Below are 24908 nucleotides of genomic sequence, written 5' to 3'. Positions count from 1 at the left end.
TCGTATTTTTTAGTCGAGACTTAAGATATTGACCATGAGAAACATAAATGCCAAACCTTTGACTGGCAATGTGGTTTTATACACACACAGTATATAAAATGAAAGCCTGTAATATAAAATTAAAACATTGCAAATATTACGAAAACGTTATTGAAAACCGAATTTGAGGTGTAGCCTACTTGTACATCTATTTGATTCCATAAGCATTGAGCTGTTCCCACTGATAGAGTGATCCGACTCTAACATGAAAGAGATCAGTAGCTGTACTTCAGGCGTCCACGCGATGTCTCTGTTTCCCAGATAACCTTTACCATAACAACGGTTTGTCAGCTGGTTTACCACTACTGCGTGGCTACTAACATTTCTAAGAAATCAACGCATCAGATGTCTCTCTGCAGCATTCGTCCGATTTAATATGCGAATAAAAAAAAAATTATGTCATATTTCTCATGACTAAGCCACTCGTGCGGAATGATCGGAATGCGTGACGCAGGGCCTTGCGCGTGAACCTGTTCCTGAGCGCGAGGACCGTAAGAACAGGTGGCATTCAAGGTTTTAAAAGCAACATCAGTCAGTCTCGCTTTCGAGGTCGGCTTAAACTTGGCAGAGCGTTAAAGTGCTCGTAGTTGCGATGTTTCTGTGTTCTACGTCCGAGGAATCTCCGCTGTAAACACAATACAGGTAAGAACACAGGTGAGATGCAAACGTGTCATACATTTAATGCTACATTCGAGATTTCAAACATTACATTAAAGGGACAGCTCACTCAAAATGAAACTCCTGCCATTATTTACTCAAGCTCATTTTGCTTCAGTCCCGTGTGACTGACTTTCTTACGTGGAAAATTAAGATGACACATAACAGTCAGTCACCATTTACTTTAATTGTATTGAAAATGATTTATGAGCTGTTACACTTACACGAGGGTGTGGAAATAGTAGCATAATTTCTATTGTTGAGTGAACTATTTGTTTTACGATGTTTAATGTGGAATTTTGTATTATGTGACTAAGTGAGGATTGAGTGTATGAGTTCACATTTTAATTTTAACCAATTTAATTTATTTGCATTTTTTCTTATTTGTTTTGTTATCACTAAAGGTGTGTTATCACAAAATATAGCCTATGTTAAATATATACAGTGTACTTTTCTTATTGTTATGGTAATAAATAAACTGAGAAAATATACCCACACGGAACCTCCACTTCCCTCTTAAGGCTGCAGTCTGAGGTTTTGTGCAGTTGACATGACACCTTAAAGGTATAGATCACCCAAAAATGAAAATTCTTTCATTAATTACTCACCCTGTCATTCCAAACCTGTCAATGGAGGGACAGAAAGCTCTCAGATTACACTGTAAGACTTTCGTTCACCTTCGGAACACAAATGAAGATCTTTTTGATGAAATCTGAGAGCTTTCTCTCCCTCCATTGACCGCTACGCAACTGCCACTTTGACGTTTCACAAAGGAATAGTAAAACTAATCCATATGAACAGAAACAGAAGCTCAACTGAACCTTCTTGACTAGCAAGAACAAACCTGTTGCTGAAGCTCAAAAGTGCTGCATAACACACGAGAATGAACCTCATTGGTCCTTGCAGAAGCTCAAACGTACTGCGTAACACAAGAATGAACCTCATTGGTTCTTGCTGAAGCTCAAACGTGCTGCATAACATGAGAATGAACCTCATTGGTTCTTGCAGAAGCTCAAACGTGCTGCGGAACACGAGAATGAACCTCATTGGTTCTTGCGGAAGCTCAAATGTGCTGCGTAACACGAGAATGAACCTCATTGGTTCTTGCTGAAGCTCAAACGTGCTGTGTAACATGAGAATGAACCTCATTGGTTCTTGCGGAAGCTCAAACGAGCTGCATAACATACGAGAATGAACCTCATTGGTTCTTGCTGAAGCTCAAACGTGCTGCGGAACATGAGAATGAACCTCATTGGTTCTTGCGGAAGCTCAAACGTGCTGCGTAACACGAGAATGAACCTCATTGGTTCTTGCTGAAGCTCAAACGTGCTGCGTAACACGAGAATGAACCTCATTGGTTCTTGCTGAAGCTCAAACGTGCTGCGGAACATGAGAATGAACCTCATTGGTTCTTGCGGAAGCTCAAACGTGCTGCGTAACACGAGAATGAACCTCATTGGTTCTTGCTGAAGCTCAAACGTGCTGCGTAACACGAGAATGAACCTCATTGGTTCTTGCTGAAGCTCAAACGTGCTGCGGAACATGAGAATGAACCTCATTGGTTCTTGCGGAAGCTCAAACGTGCTGCGTAACACGAGAATGAACCTCATTGGTTCTTGCTGAAGCTCAAACGTGCTGCGGAACACGAGAATTAACTCACATGTCAAGCAAACATGCTTTAGCTTCCATTTACCACAACTGATGTGTAAGGTGATTAATGTTTACATTTGAATCAAAGCCTAAATTCAATCTTTTCATCATACAAAGTGATTGTGTCTTTTCAGAAATTTTGGACTAAACCGCTCAATTCATATGGATTAGTTTTACGATCTCTTTATGAACTTTTTGATGAGTCAAATTCTTAGTTGTGTAGCTGTCAATGGAGGACAGAAAGCTTTCAGATTTCATCCAAAAGATATTTATTTGTTTTTCTGAAGATGAATGAAAGTCTTACAGGTTTGGAACGACATGAGGGTATGCAACATCATTTTCATTTTTGGGTGAACTATCCCTTTAGGCATTGTCCTGCAGTGTGACATGCTATACTTCTAAAACTAGTTAAAAGGCAGCATGAAATGAAAGTTGTGATAGTCTTTTCTTCCCTATTGTGAAATATGTCTGAATGAAACGTCTTCTCGAGCAAGAAAGAATGTAGACTTGATTTTGTCCCTGGGAATTGATTGGATGGTTGTGGTTTGCTATTGGTCAACCTCATATGAGTCACAGGATGTCCCGCCCTCACGCCAGTAAACAGAGAAGAAGAGATGCAGAAAGCAAAAGGGAGGGGAAGCTATTTTGATTAAAGATTTTGAGAGCACATGAATTTAAATCATTTATAATATCCTGCAATCCATAAAAAAATAGGAAATGTGAATTTTGATTTCCTGATGACTTTAAACAAAGTTATCTAGGCTAATACTTATGTTATGTGTATGTACATTTATTATGAGTACAAACCTCATATTAATTGCGAAATTACTCTGAATATTTGTACTTTAAATTTGGCACATGTATCCATCCATTTATCTAAAGTGACTTGTAGTGCATTTGAGTTATAGATTTTAAAGTCTTTTTTTTATTGAACTGCAAAAAGCTTAAAACAAATGGAGATCTGTCTAAAAAAAAAAACTAAAAAAAAATTCTTATACAATTCCATACTGCAATATACATCAGTATTTTTTCTCATTATTAATTACATTAACAGCATAACAATGTGAAGACAAGTTTGCTTGTGTTTACTACAGTGCAAGATCCCAAATCCTAAAATTCAGTTTATTTCAAGGTCTAAACGAGTAAAAAAAAATATCCTAAATTTTCAATGGGGTTTCAAACTTGTATAAGTGTTACTTATTTGATTAAATATTCTCAATTTGTGCAAATTTTTACTTAAAATCTTAATGTTAAAAACACTTTGTGTCCATTTACATCATGAAGAATGTGTCTAAAATAGTTGGCTTTTGTTTTTTAACAGCTCTGACCTCTGACTCACTCAAGTTGGCGTGTTCTTTCCTGGCCACATGGGGCTTTTGTTTACTGCATTTGCTGCACAGCTGAGTGTGTTGTACACCAGTTCTTGAACTCCTGCCATCCAATCAGCTTCATCCTGCACAGGCGTCACTTCTTTCCCAATGGATACTGCAGTCAATCTGTGTATTCATTAAAGTGTGTGTCCTATCCGGGATCCCCACTGCTAAAATCCCACCTCCCAACTGACCCACCCATCCCCCCTTCCCTCACACACCCGTGCCACATGAGGCCCTGCAGTGTGACTCAGTGGACAAACTTACACCAGTCTGAGAGTCTGGCCTGGGCTTTCCCCAGCTGAACACCTCATTTTTTCCAGTGCAAGAGACTCCAAGGGTTAGTTTTTCCCATTCTGTAAAGGTAATTATGCATTTGTTTTTTTGGGGGGGATTGTTCTTGTAGTAAACCTGTCATTTCTTTAGTCCTTAAGAACGGGTTTGCCATACTGCAGTGCACCACTGTTAAAGCTCTTAGTGAGCGAGCGTAAGCTCTGCGCTACATGCTGAGTTTGTGGTTTTCACTTTGAGTGTGCTTGTCTTGAGCACTTGTTACAAGTGTGTTGTTTCCTTATTAATGGCTACGGATGTGGTGCAATTTGTGCTTAGTTTTTGTTTGTGTATAGATGTGCTTGCATATCTTTCTATGTGCTTGTGGGTGTAGCTGGAATTGTAACAGAGGTGTTGATGGTCTATGAACCTTTAATTATCTTCAATGACTGTGCAAATATCATAAAAGTTTGCTTAGTCAGACTTTGTCCTCAGTTGATTTGAGTTTGTTTCTTTTTTGGATATATACATGTACGTTTTATTACAATTGCAATCAAAAGCTGTCTTTGATAGCATCATCCGTGGAAGTGCAAGTCTTCAGACACATGGTGTTTCACCCCCTCTGGGAGGTGACAATACACAGCACTCAGCCCTTTACGGGTGGTCCTTATAGTGTGATGGCCGAGTCTGGTTTATGTGTGTAATAGTCTTGATTGATGGTCAGCTTTAACATAATTGTGATGAATGAGCTTAAAAGGGAAGTTCATGCAGTTCATACAATCCAAGATCAGCATTCTTTTAAGGGGCGTTTACACACTGACAACTTATTGCAGCTAGACAGCAATTGGAAGTCATTATTTTTTAGTAAGACTTGGCTATTTGAGTTCAAATTATTCAAATGCACAGTGTCTGTCAGTGGGAGTGCAAGTAAGTGTGTTTACATGTGTTACTAACCAACAGTAGGTTTTAGCCTAATCAAGTGATTGTTAACTAAAATTATTTAAAATTTGTTAAAAGTAGAGCTGCGCAAGATATCAAAATATTGCAAATGTACATATCGCGATATGTATATCATAACGGCTTGCAATAACTGGTGTCATGAACAAAATCCCTCACTTGACTGAATAACTTTTGTAGCTTTAATAAGAATCAGTATGTATTTAATTCATACAGTGAAGACTAAGCAGTGTTTTGTGTTTACATTTGATTATTCAGTTTCTGTTAAGTAAACCTAATGTAGGCCTTATGAAAGCCTAAACTCCCGTTTCACACTGATGTTAAAAATGACACTTACTACTTATGCTACAGTAAAACTGCTGTACACTTTCAGAAGTTGTAGGAATGCTTTCTACTGACAAAAAGAATGTGAAACATGTATGTAGGTTATATAATTTGAAATATAATTTAAGTTTTTTACACACTTTAAGCTGTATCGCATATCGAATATCACATATCGTTTTTATTCAATATCGTGTATCCCTATTTAAAAGTTCTTGGTAATTAAGCTGAAATGGAATATAAATATTAGATGAAAAACTTTATTTCAGTTAGTTTCCAGAGCAAAATGGCTAATTTTGTACTATAATTACTGAAAATTAAATACAAATAAAGCAGAATAAACTTAATAAAATGGCAAAAACACATAACAGAATTACAAAAATTGTAATTACTTTTAAATACTAAAATAACACTGAATCAAGCTACAGTCTTTATTTTACTGTGCAAGTACACAACACAGTTTCTAATTGAATATCTTAAGGGTTATATACATATTGTGCATTACCATCGGACAGGTAAACCGTGCTACCTATTAAGTTGTTTAGAAATGTAAAAGCTGTTAAACCATCTTTATGCATTTTAGGCATTCCTGCTATGGCGAATTCGCTGAAGGCAAATGTAAGATTGATGGCAAAGGACCAGATCATAGAGGAGAAGGAAGGGACTAAAGAAATGAACGACACCCTGGAAGAGCCTGCAGAAGAGGAAGAGAATGAAGAAGAGAGAAAGGCACGGGCCGCAACAGAGGAGACAGCAGCCAGAGAGAGAGCTGCTCAGAGACAGCTCATGACTATAGAGGAGCTGGTGCAGACTGAGAGGAACTTCCTGAAACATATGCAGCTCTGTACAGTCACCATCAACAGCAACCTGCAGAAACTCCAGGTACACAAGTTCTCTTGTAGTCACTTTCATTCATTAAATATCTGTTAAGGTGCCACACATCTGTTATTTACATGACCAACTGCCTTCTGTGTTGTATATGTATTGCTTCCACCATCACTGGAATACCATTGAAGCACTCTATCATTCCTATATAAACACATTAACAATCTAATCAAATAATACAACAATTAGCCTCTAAACTCTACTTTAAGTAAATGTGTTCTTTCATTAGTTACAGGCCAACATACTACTTCTATAAAAACAAGAACTTATGACATGATCAAAAAACAAGCAAACATAAACAACAAACAATATACAAAGAAGTAATATTAAAGAAATAAGGTAAATAAAAAATAATAATGACATCATATAATAAGAATAATCAATCGAATTGAATAATACTTATATTCATATTTGATTCAAACCAGGAGGGAATGGGCCATAAAGCAGAAATGGCTCATAATTGGGACTAAATGATTTTGCTTCTCTCATATTTGAAATGTATAACCATTGTAGGTAAACGAGCTTTAATTATATCATATATTATTGGGTCCCTTGCAGCCTCCTCCACCGAACCTAGAGAACATGTTCCTGCACATTGATGAAGTGATGGATGTTTCCAGCAGACTCCTGAGCCTCCTGGACCAGGCACAGATACCTCACAGCGACCCAAAATACCTGCAAACTCTCTGTGAGTACAGCCAGACAGACTGGAATTTCCAGTTCACTTTCGATTTGCTCAGTTATTTCAGTCATGCTGTCTGTGTGTCATGCCCACCTGCGGGTTAACATATTTTTTCCTTGAGCTCATGGTTGAAGAATCTAGAACTTGAATTTCAAGATGAGCATAATGATGTTTGAGGTTTAGAATGTTGTGTGTAAATTCCTTTTGTTTGGATCTCTCTTATGCTGACTTAGGCTACATTTATTTGATCAAAAAGGCAGTAAAAACAGTAATATTGTGAAATATTATTTCATTGAAAAATAACTTTCCTGTTTTAATATATTTTAGAATTTCATTTTTTCTTTTTAATGGCAAAGCTGATTTTTTTGTCATCATTAAGTCAGTCTTCAGTGTCACATGATCCTTCAGAAATCATTCTAATATGCTGATTTGCTGCTCAAGAAGCATTTCTTATCATCAATGTTAAAGACATTGCTGCTTGATATTTTTGTGGAAACCATGAGACTTTTTTCAAGATTTTTTGATGAACAAAGTTCAAAAGAAAACCTTTTTTTTTTTTTTTTATGGAAATCTTTTGAAAAATTATAAATGTCTTTTCTGTCACTTTTGATAAATTTAATGCAGAAAAAGAAAAATCATTCTCACCCCAAACTTTTGAACGGTAGTGTACTGTATGTTGTATGGAAAAGATGTAAATCTTGTTTTATATTATACATTTTTTTATTATTAAAGTATCTTGTTCTTTCTCTCAGGTGACTCTTTCCTTAGTCTGTCTCAAGATATAGAGATGGCCTATAAGGAATATCTTGCCAACTACAACAACATCACTGCTCTAGAGAACAGCTACAAACAGAAAGAGGCCCTGTGGTTAGAAATGATCCGAATCATCAAGTCATCTGCGTAAGTTCATAAACAACAACCATGTTGTGTTGTGTATGTCTCGAACAACTCCTTGAGCGCACAATGACTTCCTATACAAATACACCAGTGTATTACCCAACATTCCTTCCATTTTTGACCCCTGATCCCGTCTGTCTTCAGTCCTGATGTGAATGCGTCCACTCTGAGTTTCTTCCTGGTGATGCCGGTTCAGAGAATCGCCCGTTACCCCCTGCTGCTCCAGACCATCCAGAAACACACAGACCCCCAACACCCAGCCTACCTCATCCTGGAGCACACCGCTCACACTGCGGTCCAGATCAACTGCAGGATTAATGAATACAAACGCTTCCGTGAAGTCGGTGAGAACATGCACGCAATTTAGACAGCAAAGCTTACCGAAGCAAAGTATGCAAATCCATTGTTAATAATAGCATGAAAACATGAATGAAATGCTTGAGGTTTTCATTTGCTTGATTATCCTCATTCTCTGACTGTCACAGCTGACAAGTACAAGAAGACCGAGAACCTGACCATCAAGGACAAGATCAATCGACTCAGTGGCCACAGCATTGCCAAGAAGACGGCCCGGTTTAGCCAGTACATAAAGCATGAGACAGGAATGGTGCCAAAGGTAACTGACAAACATTTAGGGTTGGGTATCGTTTGGTTTTTTTTCGATACCGGTGCCAAATTCGATACTTAAAAAAAAAAAGAGAGCCTCAAAACGATGGTGAATGACATTAAAGAATGGCTTTTTTTATAAAAAAAAAAAAAAAAAAAAAAATAATTCTTGAAATTGAATATATTAACATTTTAGAGTAAATATATAAATATAAGTCAAGAGAGGAAACCCAAGGTCTAGCTAGGACCAAGGAACAGGACCGGAGCACACAAAGTTTTAAATAATTTATTATTGGTACAAAACGACTAACGTTTCGTGGCCCATGCGTCTTCTTCAGATTCAAATAATCAATGGCAACGATGTACAGATTTTAAAGAATCAAAAATTCAAATCATTGGCCACAGGCCTAGATGGGTGTGGTACATCAATTAATCAATCATATACAAGCACTCAGGTGTAGACCCAAGAGAAGAAAAACATATATATTATAATAAATAAAATAAAACTAAATAAAATAATTTGAATACATTTTTTTTATTTTTTTTATTATTATTATTATTATTTTTAAACATATAAATGTCAAAATATACATACAGATCGGCTAGAAACATGTATACATGTGCCTCAAAATGTGAACTATAAAAAGCATGAGAGGCCCAGTTCCTCATTAAGACCATTAGGTTCCACTGTATTAAGAGTGAAAATCCAGAACGCCTCTCTTTGAAGTAGGGACTTGACTATATCGCTACCTCGTTGGGAGGGTAGAATTTTTTTCGATACCCCAAAATTTTAAGGACGCATTAGAGCCATGATTAGCTTGTACATAGTGTCTCGCAATTGCATAATCCATATTACGGTTCCGAATTGCTGCTTTGTGTTCTGCAATGCGTAATTTAAGGGGGCGTTTAGTCTGACCTACATACACCAGACCACATGGACATTTCAACATGTAAATCACGTGGGTGGTGTTACAATTAATAAAATAATTGATCTAGTATTTTTTACCTGACTGAGGATGGAAAAATTGCTTTGTATCATTTGAGTTAGAGCAATGAGTACAATGCACATCTATAGAAACCCAAAGGAGGAGCCGGCAACCACGTAGGTTTTAGTGGAGGGCTCATAGTCGTGTGAACCAACCTATCTATCTCTCATACCCCTTTTCCACCAACAAGAACCGGGTGCTGGTTCAGAGCTGGAGCTATTGCCAGTTCGGAGTTGGTTCGACTGACGAGCTTACTAAGAACCGGTTTGCGTTTCCACCGGCCAGAGAACCACAACAGAGCTATATCTTACGTCACTGCATACGTATCATGTTGCCCAGCAACGCGCGTGCGGCAGCGCCAAACACAAACACACCAGACTTGTTCGAGATGCATCGGCTTCTCGCAGAACGATCAGCACATGAAATCAAAGCACTGCGAAAGCGATCAAAAAGCACAAGGAGTCGTATGATCTCCAAACACTCCCGCAGCTCTGATCGGTCCACGCTGCTCCGATGCATCTCGAACAAGGCATCAACAATAATAGACGTTGCGTTACTATGGATGCTCATGGGTTTGCGAAAATAAATGCGCGGCGGTTCTGCGCATATATCTTTAAGAGCTGGATCGCTCTGCAAGATGTGCCAGTGTTTCTCAATAACGTGCTTTATTTCTCCGCCAATATGAGAGAAATCTGTGGAGAAGCAAAGTCTTTGCTTTGAGACGCGTTTGGTTTTAATCAAGAGATGTGATCGTTGCGTCGATCTGGCTCGTTCATAGGCTGCGGAGATGTCGCTTTCAGTATAGCCCCTATTACGAAAGCGCTCTGTCATTTCTACTGCTCAAACTCGGCATCGCTACTACAATTTCTTCTAAGCCGTAAAAATTGGCCAATAGGAATATTTTTAATAAGTTGTTTCGGATGATGGCTATCTGCTCTGAGGAGGGTATTTCTGCTAAGAGGTTTACGATAGATCGATGTTTCTAAACCTCCTTGGGAATTTTTGTAAATAGTCAAATCCAAGAAATTAATATTTTCTATGGAGTGTTCTACTGTGAATCTCAAAAAGGATGTGGTAGAGTTAATATAAGCCATGAAGTTCTCCAATTCAAACAAAGTCCCCATCCAAATGAAAAAAACATCATCAATGTATCTCTTCCACAAAGGGATTTTAGGGAGGAATAGGTTGTTCACAGGGTTACCAATAAATTTTGCTTCCCATAAACCCATTACTAGGCATGCATACGACGGTGCAAAGCAACTCCCCATACTGACCCCACGCTTCTGTAGATAATAATGGCCCGCATATTGGAAATAGTTCATTGTTAAAATGACTTCCGACAATGTCAGTAAGAATTCATTGGGAGGAGCTATATCAGTGGCCCATCTTTCAAAAAAGTGTAGTAATGCCTCAGTCCCTGCTTCATGAGGAATGCATGTATACAAACTTTGCACGTCACATGTCACCAGCATAAAATCATGATCACATTCAAACAAATCCAAAAGTCTCAATATGTCAGATGTATCGCCTAGAAAAGATGCTAATTCACATACATGTTTTTTCAAAAAAGAAGTCGAGGTACTGTGACAAAGGTTCAGTTAGACAACCAATACTAGACACAATGGGCCTGAGTGGTGGATCAATAAGGGATTTATGTATTTTGGGAAGTCCATAAAACATGGGACATACAGGATGTTTTACAGTTAAAAAATCTTTTTATTTTTCAGTAATCCAACCCCTATATAGTGCCTTCTCCAATAGCTGATCAATCTCCGCTTTATGATGTTCTAGGGGATTGCGAGTTAATAGAGTATAACAATCTTTGTCATTAAGTTGGGACATTATACTCAAGTTGTATTTATCAGTACTCATTACAACAATCGAACCCCCTTTATCAGCAGGGCGAATAAGAATATCTGATCTCTTTTCTAGTTCAAACTCTTTATTTCAAAATGTGAGAAATTCATATAAATATAAGTAGTCTAAAAAAAAACACAACAAATTTACATAACAAATTCACAATAAAACCTAAGCCACCTAACCCAAATACAATAATTTAACACTAAATAACACCACAGTACTAATAACAGCAAAGTAGTCTGTATTCGGTATGCTACAAACCAGCTTTAGATTTCAGCAATTCTTTCACTATTTTTTGCCTTCTCTGGCCAAATACGACACCTCTCCTGACTTATTGCATGTCCTGCACAAGGTGAGCATTAAAGTGGCTGGTGAAGTCTGAGAAGAACAGAGTCAATTTTATAGTTACCTACACAATGTGTAGCCTATCTAAACACGTCATCAATTTATAATTGAAAGGATTGTTATTGCCTCTTCCATAGACATCAGTGTGTATTTTACAAACTATAAATGTTATTTTACTAGTACTTATGTGTATTTAAATGTCTGAAACCTAACATAAACCTTATGTGGTTGAAAACACTGAATAGTTGTGATATAATATGACAGCGATGAGAGCGTCTGTCTCTGGCTCAGCGCCAGCCAATGCGCGAACGCAAATTTGAATTTAGAAGTTGATGATCATGCGATCTGAACATTCTAATCACACCGGTGTGAACAATCATATGCGTCAAAGGGTTAACTAGCGATCACATGCGGTGATGATGCTTCTTATGTCCGTTTCGGAAAACCAGAGAGCAAATATTTCAACAGACAGCTGAGGCATTTAAGTTGCACCGAAATGAGGCACCAAAATCTGCATTTTGATTCGGTCCAGTTACATACCGGTTTCGGTACCCAACCCTACACTGAAGAACAATGCTTGGTGTAAACAAAGGAACAGAAATGTTTGGCATGTTGAAAGAACCACATTGTTTCCATAAAGCATCAGACACCATTGCCACATAAGATGTCTTTTTACAAATAATTCTTAAGTGATGATTTGTAAATCAATCCCATCATAGGTAAAGGATGAAGAATATGATGCTCTTGCCGGCTTCTTCTTTGTCCTGGAGAGGGGCGTCTCAGAGCTTCATGATAACATGGAGGCTTATCTCCACCATCTACAGGTTTGCTTTTACTGTTCTTTCCCTTAATGGCTATAGTTACAAATTAACTTAAAGATTTGATCTTCTCGTTTGTTTTGGTGTTCCCTCAATGTCAAGTCAAGTACGCCCATGGATCAAACTCTTCAACATTTTCCATTGTTATTCCAGCTGGTGAATGAAAGGAAAATAATGTGTGAGGGTTGATCCCAGGGTAGATGGAAGGGGTTTCTGAAAATTGTGAAGTTGAGATTACGGCTGTGCACTTGGAGTGTTTGTAAAGATTTATTTAACCGTCTGAGCTCTGTTTCTGTGTGCAGCGGTTCCTCAGCTGCAGACCAGAGGAAGCTGATCTCGATCTGGAAGGGGAGAAAACTGCCTTGTTCTCTAAAGAAATCACAGTAGCACTCAGACAGTGGATTTACCCCTCATATGTAAGACCTTAAGGAGATTACAGTTCACATCCTTTAGGAACATTCCGAGAGATTTAGTTCTTGTGAATCTTTCAAACTAAGTTGTGTTTTTTGGGAGGGAAACTTAAAATCCTTAGTATACATCTTCAAGCTTTACAGCTTCTCTAGTGAAAATTAGAATAAGAGTTTTAATTTAATTGAGTATACGTCATTTTATTTGGCTTGAATGAAACAAGGAGGTGAATGGACAGAATGACTATTCAATATGTTGTACTGTACCTAAAAAAATTAAGTCTTAGGTCATGTTAATTTTTTTTTCTTGGAGATTATGACTGAGCAATCAACACCCAGGTGCATGAGCTTAACACATATATTAATTTACACATATTGGAGTGGTACAGGGATGATGTAATTTTGTAGGCAAACCGGATATAAGCATCACAATAGGCCAAAGGATTTTCCCATTGACTTTTGGATAATTGCAGAAAATAAGCTCTGTGACCAACAACTGACATGTTTTGTTTAAGATAACTTTCACAATTAACACGTTATGAATTTCAAGCTAGTTTAAGTTAAAATACCGGTGCTTTCCAAGACAACAACAACAAACAAGACAGTAAAAACGGAATAGTGAGTAGATGAGTTTACCTGTTCAGCGTGATGATATTTAGGGAACACAGACGCAGCCATTTCCATAATGACCAACGCAATCTACCAAGAGGAGTGCAAATTAGCGTCTGGTTTAAGACATGCTTTTTTTGTGAGTTAAATAAATAGTGCGCAAACACCAGTAAATTGGCGAGCGCAAGGTCAGGCACAAAAATAACTGTCCACGCCTTTTCAGTGTTCATTTTTCATTATGTGTCTTTAGTAAATCCTGACAGTAGTTTTTTAACGCCAAAAGAGGGTTTGTGCCGGTGCAAGCTGTTAGTAAATCTGGCCCTTAATGTTACCGACAACCTCTGTAGTCCCATTTAAGCACTTGTTAGCAACCGCCTTTTTCAAGACACATAAGCCTTAAAAAAATCATAAAAGGGGATTACTGATGTATTTTATGTTGTAAGATAAAACCTCAAAATATCTTGAGTTTGTGTGAACTACAGACCTTATTTTGGCATTTAACAAAAAAAAAAACGTATAAAAAACCCCATTGACTTTAAACCAATTGAACCGTAAGTAATATGTTAACTCGTTTCCAGGTTTTAGGACTCATTCCTGCAGCTCTCTGTTACACACTGTACCTCTATCCCTCACTGCCTCATTTTTGTACATGTCAAATTAAATATGGCATCTCTGACTAAAGTCTGGATCACCAACATTTGTCATGACACCGTATTTCTTCTCTGTGGTGCCTCTTTTCGCCACTTTAGTTTTCTCCATTCATCAATGTCTAACCCTGCTAGAACCAATACAGCTGCAAAAACACCATGTATCATGTAGGGATACAAATTGTGCCAAGATCTTTTAACTGTTCACCAGCCACTGAAATTATGGTTGAAATGGTCACACACAGCACCCTTTTTAGCAGTATGCTTCTTATTTGAGAGGAAGACAGTGGTTTATGCATTAAAGTGACGTGTAAAAATGAAAAATAAAAAATTATATCATCGATCGGTTGTTGGTTATTGATTAAATTAACCATGTACATTTCTTGTACTGTATCTTGCCTCCTGAACTTAATTTGTACATCTATTTTCCTCCACTTTTGCTGCTACTTACAGGAGAGTCGTTTGAAGACACTAGTCTTTAAGCCCTTGAGCTCACTGCAAGAACTGATGGCAGGACCACGAAACCTCATCCGCAAACGTCAAGACAAGCTCCTGGACTATGAGCTAATCGAGGAGAAGAGTAACCTGAGTTTTGAGGAGCAAGCTATAGCTAACACCTACAAGACCATCAACACTCTGCTGCTGACCGAGCTGCCGCAGTTCAACGGGAAAGCCCTTCAGCTCCTGTGGGCCACGCTAGAGGCCTTCAGCTGCCTGCAGAGAGACCTGGCGGCGGATATGGAGCAGCTCGCCACCAGTTTTACCCATCAGGTACTTTTTACAGGAAAAGATAAAAATACTCAAAGTTTTACTAAAGGCTGAGGACAAAATACAGTGAGTTTTAGTTCACACTTCTGGTTTGGTTCTCGTGGTTCTTTTATTTCGCACCAAAAGACCAAATGATACATTTAGTCCTGGTTCACTTAGCATTCACACTGTCATTTTTAACACTGAATCTAAAATTTTACATTTGGGAACTTCCCGAACATCCAAAATAATGTTGCCTACTGGGCTAAATGTGGTATTTTTACCAGTTGAGAACTCGTTAAGATCTTATCAAATGTGTAAAGGGGTCAAAACAGCGCCAGGAATTCCTTCACACACACAAACAAAGATCTGCTGCAAGGACAGGGCGTTTCTGACACCTGCACCAAACTACAGTGGGCAACTATGATGAGAAAAACTGTGATCAGAAACGACACTCTCAGAAAAAAAGGTACAAAAGCTTTCACTGGGACGCTACCCTTTAAAAGGTTCTAATATGCACCATTTAGGTACCAATATGTACCTTTGAGGTACTAACATGCACTCTTTAGGTACAAAGGTGTCATCCTCATGATTACACTTGAATACCTATCAATTTCAGGAACTTTTGAACATTCTATCCACCACTGAACAACACTGCAAGCATGTGGTTGGAAAAGTGTTATTAAATTTAGCTTTTTGTAGGCTGGCAGTGTTTATGAATTGCTCTCTTGTCTCCTGGCAGCTCCCACACAGTTATTTGGAAGCTGGTGAGTTCTGGAAGTGGGCAGAGACTTCGGTGCTGGAGGGTTCGAGGAGGATGGAGAGCCTGTGTCAGAGTGTTCAAGAGGAGCTCAATGCTCCCATTGTGCAGGTCAGTTCCAACACAGAGACGCACTATTGTCTGTTGCCGGGTGGAGACATCTTCCTACGGGACACTTTGTCCCCTTACTGCAGTTTAACGGTGCCTGTGGACAGTGTTGAATACAACCATAGCTAAATGCAGCCATTCATTCATCTTGATTTAATTTAGACCTCATGTGTTTTACATCAATTCATCCATTAATTTCGAACATACCGTAGTAAAATATGTCATGTCCTGGGGTTACTGAATTACGGGTGGCCCTAAACAGCTGCTTTTTATTTAGTCAAACGCAAATTACAGCAAAAATATACTACCGGTCAAAATGGTAGTGTATTTGACCAAAATGTTGGGGACGGGGCTTGATCATGCCTCAGAACTTGATTGGTTTGTGAAAACCAAGCTATGATATTTATGGGTCAAGATTAATTATCAGAAAAGAAAAGCTGTTTGAGAAGAGATGAATGTTTTTTCCTAATGTTCACTGATTAATCAAGGAAATTAAGACTAGAAGCATTTATTACATTAAATAGAGTCCATTATGATTTCATGTTGTGTAAATATTTTAATATAATCTTCTGTCAAGGTAAGCAGAGACAGCACCATTGTCACGACATCACAGACAGAGAAGAATGAAATATGAAACATGTCATAGGCATTAGACCATCACTACAGCTAATGACACAAACAGATGATATTACCCAGAGTCTCAGAGTTCGGGTTCTAATCAATATCATGTCTGCCATCACTAAATAGGGCTGCACGATGTATCGTTTTAGCATCGATATCGCGATGTGCGCATCCACGATAGTCACATCGCAGGATGTGCGATGTCAAGAATAGGCATCGTAGTTGATCCGTGATTCATGATCCGTACGGGCCAGCTGCTCCCCGGCCTGTAACGCTTGTGATTCGCGGATTAATTGCAAAGTTTAACCATCATAGAGTGAAAGTTTATCATTTTCATGTGTTTTTAAGTCCTGTAAGTTTAAACATCAAGCACAAGAAGACTGGAACTTGCGCGCTGTTTTCTGTGTGCGCACAGAGCCGGGCAGACACAAAGTTCAGTGCTTTCTCTTATTTCTGAGCTTGAACGGGCACAAGAATTCAAAATTAAGTTAGAATGCCCGTCAAGGTGAATATCCTCATAAACAGTCGGTTATGTGTTATAAACAATTGAGAAAGAAAACGGATGCATATCATTCATTATATTGGATTCGTGCATTTGTCTTAATATACCCTATAATATACTCGCAGCTGTTTGTCACCGATGTTAATCAAACACCAAAAAAAAAAGAATGACTTTTGCTGCTTTAACAAAGATAATTCATTAAATTAATTGTATTTAATTTATACAGTGAAGACTATGCAGTGTTATTTTACATTTGATTATTCAATGTCTGACTCTGTACCTGAATACAGTTAGATTTACCTGAAAAAAATGAAAGCACTGTTTATTTCATTTATATCCTGCTTTTAATTTGTTTATTACTTTCTATGCAGATTTACTTCATTACAAAATCACCTCAGTCATTCTAGAATGATTCATTCTTTCCAAATAGTGCTATTCAAGTCATCTGGTGAAATTGTTTTCATATCGCAATATATATCGCGATGTAATTTTTTCCAAATATCGCGCAGCCCTACTAAGAAATCAGTCCTGATAAGTTTCGAGTGAAGGCAGAAGGATTAAACAGAGAGATGGCCTGTAATCTTCAGAAGTACTACGTGTTTCCTGAAAGGGATCAAAATGTAGATCACTGATGTAAATCATTGGAGTATCTTCCTATCATGTTCATTTCCTCTCTCAGTTTCTCAGTTCAAAGTGATCCAGCACTGTAATTACTGCACTTCATGTACATTTTCATTCTAAATGTAATTTATTCAGCTGCATGCAATATCACGTTAAATCTGATTAGGTACTAAATAAAACATGTTTTTCTGTTTCATGTCTGTGACGTCTCAGCCGCCCAGTCCCGCGTGTGAGCAGCGTCTCAAGGCTCTGAACGCTAAGCATGGCTCGGAGAAGATCTACCAGCTGACAGGCCCTGTGGTGGGCACCCGTGACCTTGACCTGACCCTCAGTAAGGGAGAGCTGGTAGCTGTCGTCAGTGAGATGGACACGCGAGGAGACCGTCGCCGCTGGCTGGTCGATGCAGGAGGTAAAACTGGCATGTGGAAAACTGTGGAGAATTAAGTCATAGTGCATTTAAAGACAACTGAGCTGGAATCAGTTTATACCTGAACATGTATTATTGGGTGAACAAGATTGATCCATTTGATTCTCTCATATTCTGCATGCAAATGGAACTAAGAACAAATTGGAAAATAGTTATGCAAATGCAAAAAAAGGGTATTTTCTTAAATTAAACTTGCTTTAATGCTCAGAACAACCCCTCTGCCAACATAGATTTCACATTCTCTAATGCAATATAAAATCCATCTGATTAAACCGCTTTAAAGCAAAATATAAACCATCTGATAATACAAATTACACTTACTTTAATGCAGTGATATTTTCATAGCGTGTGGCATCTACAAAATGGAAAGATTAGGTCTAATGGCAATAATGGAGGTGTACTGTAATAATAGTTAATCTGTTTAAATAAAGTGGTGCTAGAGAACATAGTCTAAATGTATTTTAAACATTCATATTTTGTCTAAAATTGCTTTTCATATCATTTCTGTTGCACTGCTTAGTAGTTAATGTTTTGATTTTAGTACGTTCCTTGGACCCAGAGAGGTGAACATAAATCAGCCAGTCAGATTTTAGGTATCGGTTTACAGTTAATGTCAAGTTCAGGCTAACAACACGGGTTAGTGGGTTCTACACTTCTATACTCCTTATTCACCTCTATCATTTCCCTCTGATTTAAAGGGATAAATTATGGGTTAGGTTTAGGGGTAGGAATAGGGTTAGGACTATGTTTTTGGACAGGAATGTTGTTCTGGGATCATTCTGGGTCTCATTTTATGTAAGTATATATAAAAAATATCATATACCCAGTATAGATAGTATTACCAGTACAACAATTGCTGTGGAAAGCCTTTGGTAATGTTATGACTGACATCTGCTGGTCAAGTACAGTTAAAGCACTCTTTCAAATCCGCTTTCATCAATCTGCAGAATAAAACTATTTAAATATGCGGATTTGAGTGTCTTGATAGGACTTTGTTTTTAATTTTCTTCAGGCCCGAGGGGATATGTGCCTGCTTCAAAACTGACACGCTACCACCAGATGACCGTTGACCCTCCACAGTCTCCTCATCTGAACGTCGTGCCCACCGGTCCAGGACCCCGAAGGCACTCCTACACACCCGGAGCCCAGCCGCTCCTAAACCACGTGACCACGCCCTGTTTCCAGGTGAGTGACACACACAGGCACAGACATGCGCTTTGACTGACGGGTCATAAGGCCGCCTAGTTACTGGTTCTGATTCGTGTGTCAAACAGAACGAGACCTTTTGAGATTGATGGCAGGTTTTCCGTATCTCATGATCATCAATCACACATTTCCGCATTTGTGAATTCAGTATTGGAAGAACAGAAATGAACTGCCGCTCCTTGTCAGAAGAAGTGATATACTCGATCACGGCCACCTACACACACACATATACACACACTCGCGGCACACACACGGCACCCACACATACACACTCTGATTCAGTCATCTGCTTGATCTGACAGTCAAATGGTTCCATATCATTGTGGCTTCATGTTTAGGAAAGCATAATGTGGGAGGCAGATTCTGACTGCGGGAGACACACTGCTTTTGTGACTATAAAAATGTGACATTTTTCTGAACAACCTTCACAGGTTGTTTATCATTGTGACTGTGACAGTGCAGAAATTCTCTTTCAGCTTGTGAGAAAACACGACTGGCTAACATTTACAGCTCCCAGATCAATTATATATCCAGTTTTTGTAGTCTCAAGTGGATTTTTTTTATAACTTTGCGTTTACAAAGCATTGTTTTTCAAGAAAAGAATGTGAAGAGAATGTGAGTGTTTTGCCCATGCAGAACTCGCCACAGTGGTGTTCTGGGGGGGTTTTAGCATATTTATGACGTTGCTTATTGGCAAAAAATGATCTCCCTAGATATGATTTAGGGCTCTCTTGAATAGATTTTTCTTTTCATTTATTTAGACATTTATGCTATGAATTACAAATATACCATGTCTCAAAACTAAAATGAGTTTGTCTATTTTTATTTATTAGTTAGTCATTAAAATATATGGTTACACTTTATTTTAAGGTGTAATTATATATTTAAGTACTGAGTAATATTAAGTAACTGCATGTACTTACTATTGGGCTAGGATTTGGTTGAGGGTTAGTTGCATGTAATTATAAATCATACTGTTATTACTATGGTAAGTACATGTAACATATGTAACAAGGACACTGTAAAATAAAGTGTTACCAAATATATTAGTCTAGTTTTATGTTAGTCTTTTTAGTTAATGAATTTTTTATTTTATTTTTTGTTACCAATATCACTTTGTGTAAAGTCGGCATGAAATGAATACCCTCCCTATTTTTTTTAAATGCATGTTATTGATATTAGGATAGATCTGCTGCTGCAACTTTTTCATTCAACTTTTAGGGCTAGAGATTTGTTCAAATCCCTGGGAGAAGGTGTGATCAATAGTGATGCTAGCCTTAGCAAACACCACTAATGAACATGATTCATAAAGCATTATGGGTATTAGCCACAGGGGGGAGCACTTCCTCTAATTTATCCTTTCATTTTTTTCTTTTTTCCACCGAGCTATTTTTATTCTCTTATGAGCTGTAATATCATAAACATCCCACTCTTAACACTTGAACATGTCTCAAGCACATTGTGTAACACTAAATACCACTCAACTTTCAAATCTAAAAAGATGTTGCATATACTGGACAGAGCACTCAAAAAACACATACATTCTCTAGACAGAATTCTTATTCGGTTTTGCCATTTGTGTGGGTTTTGCCATTGGCTGCGTTTACACTTGGCATTAACGTGCGATCACCGTGATCCAATCAAGCAGATCGGATCATAAGCCAATCAGGACACGGTGCGTTTACACCTGTCCTTATCAAGTGGCTTCTGTATCTGGATAACAGATTGGATCTCGCATTCCCACGGGAAAAAAAAGAAAAGAAAAAAAAGGATGGATCTGGTGCAAAGTCAACCTGAAGTGGTGGGTTTTCTTTTAAAACCAGTTTTCATTCGGGGGACATTTTACAAATCTCGCAGAATGAAGAGGATGAAGAGGCTGCAAGTGCTAATAATGTGGATAGATGCCGTAATGGAAACGGCACAGAGAAACGTATGGGTCTGAGAACGTTGCCAGCTGTGCTGGGAAAAATGTGCGTTCTTTACAGAAAATGAATGGTTCTGCAACTTTCGGGTACGAAGGCAAACATTTCAGTATATTTGCGATGTACTGTACATTCGACTGTTTCGCAAAACCACACAGCTACGTGCAGCAATTCCTGGAGAGAGGAGGGGGGAATAATGACAGTGGGCGGGGTTTTGTGTGACGTCCACCTATGAATGCAGACACGATGGCTGGATTGCGTTTACATTACACTGAGATCCGATCACAATGCGTCCTCGGTTACCTCCGAACCTGGACACGCTGATCGGATAACATTCCGATCAGAAGCGCGTTTAAGCTTACCTTTTCAATGTGTATGTGGACAACATCCAGATACAGGTCGCATGTTAATGCCAAGTGTAAACGCAGCCATTGACTCTCAGAACTCACAGAAAATAAGTCCTCTTATTACCAATCAGACTGAAACGCTCTCCGTTCTCCATTTGCAGGTGTATGCGGGCTATGACTTCACTGCGAGGAGCAGTCGGGAGATTTCTCTGAGGGCTGGTGAGCCGGTGCGGGTGGTGGAGCCTCACGATAAGCGTGGAAACAAGGAATGGAGTCTGGTGGAGACGCGTGGCCAGAGAGGCTACGTCCCCTCCAACTACCTTGCCGTCCTCCCTGCTGTGATCGCCTCACCCACCTTCCCTTATCGCTAGCTGTGGATAATATCCCTGACAAAACATCATCTGCTGCTGCTATGAGTCTGCTAGCCAGTATCCAAAAACACACAGACCATGAGAAGCACTTTCCCTTTAGGGCTCTTCATACGTGAGGGGGGCGGATGGCTGCTGTTTGATGCGTCATTTGACTGGCGTATGTACTGGAGTGGTGCTTGCGCCCTGCTGTGGAGTGGTCGTCCATATACTTGATCTCCGCTTTGCTCAGGGCTGTTACTGTGGGAGATAGTTTTATCCAATGAGAGAAGAGCTGCAGGGGCATGCAGACATGCTGTTGTAGCGCACAGCTACTGGTGGAGTGTGCCGTTTCCTGCACTTACCGCTTGGATCAACACCTCAGCCGTCCGTCGATATTATGCTTTTGGCTGCCCTGGTACTAACTTGTCTGCTTCACTGTCTTACTATTGAAGAAACTGAGAATATGGATTTTATCCATATTTTGCACTGGTTTACAGCTTACTTGAGATGACTAACATGCAGACTTAAAGACAAGCTTTTACAAAATATTCTCACAAAATTATTGCTTTTGCACCATTTTAGTAATACTTGATGGACAGTTTTATTGTTATTTAAATGTTTACAGTTGATCTAAAAAGTAGTTGGACACATAAGGACACAAATTAATTGTCCTATAAAATAATTCATAGATTACACAATATCAATCCAACTGATATCATAAAAACACCAAGCAGTACTTTTCACATAAAGAAGTTTGTGATGTTGAACATTTTTAAACAATAGATATATGGTTCAATATTAAGGCAAAAAAAGTGGTCGACCAATATATTGCCTATGCCAATCATTTGTCATTTTAAAAAAATATATTTGCAACAGCTGAAGAGTTTTTCTGTTTGCCTGATAAATGTTGGCAGACTTTTATTTTGACAGTGATGAGAATGCCTTAGGATCTCCTGTTCTCCAAATTGGATGCGGAAAGGAGAATTATGTTGTCACTGGAAACGCATGAACTACAAACTTTTAAGTTCTTCACTTCAAACTATGCTGTGCTACATATAAAATGACCGTAAGCAGGTCTTTATTTGAGAAAATATGATTCCCAGTGCGCACAGATTTGCCAGATTACTGAGTTTACGTTTTACGTCCTTTTTGTGAAAAATACTATAATATGATTAGAGAATCAAGAAGTTGCTATCTAAAGTATACATTTTTTATTTTGCAGGTTTATTTTTTAATTAAGTTCGGTCATTTTTTTTCATATTGATACATTTTCTAAATACTTACAATTTAGTAAATATTACATCAAATAAATACAAATTTCATTGCAATATGTGATATTTACTATCTTTACATTAAATTGTATGATATTATATATATCGGTTTTATATCAACCATTGGCCTGAAAAAATGGTTGATATAAAAGAGCCCTGCTCTCAAAAAATATCAGCATTGCTATCAACCATTTAAAAATCTATATCAGTCGACCACTCAAAAAAGGAGAGCACTTTATGTTACAGTCCTTTTCCCCATGTACATACTATGTACTTATTATAGTAATTGTATTAACTGGTTAATAACTAGGTACTAACCCTGCCCTTACCCCTAAACCTAACCCTAACCCATGCAGTTACCTTATATTACATAGTACCTTCTTAGGTAAGTACACTGTAAGTACACATAAGTGCATGTACTATAAAATAAAGTGTAGTGATACTTTCTAGTTGTCAAACATTAGTAGTTAATAGTAAATGTGATGAAATACACATGATTATGATTTGTTTGCATGTGCTGGTTGGATTGATATTTATTTATTAATGCAATGACATTCATACATTTTTAATTGCGTCTTAAATGTCCAAATACTCTTTGGAGCCACTGGGTGGTGGATATCAAAGACACTGTAATGATGTTGAAACGTTAAGCTATTTGTATTGCTTGCATGCAGATTCCGAACTGCATTGTTCTTGTGTTGCTTACTTCATAACCTCTGTGATGAAGGACTTATTGAAAGATTCAAACGTGCAGAGGATCTGCTGCAGTGTCCGTCATAAACAACTGTCTGCCTGCAGTTGCATCTGCTGTCCACTAGAGGCACCAGAGCATCCTCTGTGAAGACTCCTTTTGAAGTTACCTTTACTCAGTGTTGGATTAATCCCCCAAACAGAGTCATGTATTATTCATCTGATCTTCACAATCGCCTTAACCAGGGATCCATCTCCCAGCTGCTTTCCTCCTGGTGATTCTACCCCCTGAATATTGCATCATCTGCACATATGACTTTGAAGAGATATTTATTTATTATTCCTCATGTCCACTCTAAAATTGAACTGTTTCAGTCTTGAATTAAGCCTTCAGAACTGTTGAAATCCATCTCATATCTTCACATGTCTGCTGTTATTTTGAGAAGCTGTACAGCGAGCAGCTTTGGCTGAAATCTTCTGCCTGACATCGGAATGCTCTATTTGTGACCAGCAGATTAAAACACTGACGTGAACAAGGCTGAGTGTTTCTGTCTACTGCAGAGGTTTCTTTTGGGGATTTGCATTGGGTTGGAGGCTGCTTTTAGCCCAAGTGCAGCTATTCCTGTGAGAATGTGCAAATGTCACCACGGCAGGGCTGATGATGACTGTGTTTTGTCGTGCTGCGGGCAGAGTAGACACACTGCGGTTCGTTGTCCGAAGAGTGCACCGCCTGTCAATCTCTCCTACTTCCGTTAAGAGCTGCTTGTCAGCTAAGCTTTGATCCTCTGAACCCCTAAAGCTACTGCTTCCTCTATGCGACAGAACTCAAAGCTCTATAAATACATTTCTCTATTCAATGGTCTAAAAATAGCCGCTTGTCGGCAGGATGCCTCTATGGCGCCCCCTGTAGGAGCTTTTTGAAACTGCAGGTGCTGTTCCTCTTCCTCCTCTGGGAGGTGGCGTCTCTCACATTACATCAAATCCTGCCCTGGCCCTTCTCCTCGTCTTCGCTAAAGAGCCATGGGGATATGCTACGGTAATTAGATATATGTATCCCTCACAACATTACATACTATGAAGCATTTCCTAGTCGGAGAGCAAGCAAACCTAACACCCGTATTCTAACTCCCTGCTTTAGATGTTTGTTTGTGTGTGTGTATTAGACGGAGATATAGCGGAGGATAAGCCATGCAATAGGGGTTTATAAGTCTGCAGTAAATATTGGTTGTCTTTGTGGCACTGAACAACCCTGATCTGAACAACCTTAAAGCTTTGTTCATTTTCAGTATTTTTGTCTTGTTTTCCAGAAATGATATCTTTAACATCTTTA

The 24908-nt window shown here is 38.5% G+C and overlaps 1 protein-coding gene across 6 annotated transcripts; it reads left to right on the top strand.

Moving 5' to 3' along the window:
• Positions 1-333: 333 nt before the first annotated feature.
• arhgef37 (Rho guanine nucleotide exchange factor (GEF) 37) lies at positions 334-24115 on the top strand. Of its 6 annotated transcripts, none has more exons than XM_082178167.1 (14): positions 334-681; positions 3668-4056; positions 5848-6146; positions 6708-6837; positions 7584-7731; positions 7873-8072; positions 8214-8344; positions 12245-12349; positions 12646-12759; positions 14460-14777; positions 15496-15624; positions 17579-17774; positions 18805-18977; positions 21429-24115. In XM_082178167.1, exons 3-14 carry the CDS (start codon positions 5859-5861, stop codon positions 21636-21638), a joined length of 2142 nt encoding a protein of 713 aa, XP_082034293.1. In that variant the 5' UTR covers positions 334-681; positions 3668-4056; positions 5848-5858; the 3' UTR covers positions 21639-24115. The 6 variants fall into 6 exon arrangements, with proteins under 6 accessions (XP_082034293.1, XP_082034291.1, XP_082034292.1 ...); XM_082178165.1 differs by having other exon boundaries at positions 3668-4080; XM_082178166.1 differs by having other exon boundaries at positions 334-693; positions 3668-4080.
• The last annotated feature ends 793 nt before the right edge of the window (positions 24116-24908 follow it).

This window comes from Leuciscus leuciscus (genome assembly GCF_965113295.1).
Source record: "Leuciscus leuciscus genome assembly, chromosome: 8".
NCBI lineage: Eukaryota > Metazoa > Chordata > Actinopteri > Cypriniformes > Leuciscidae > Leuciscus > Leuciscus leuciscus.
The sequence above is the reverse complement of the archived record's forward strand: the minus strand, read 5'-3'. Positions and strand labels throughout refer to the sequence as shown.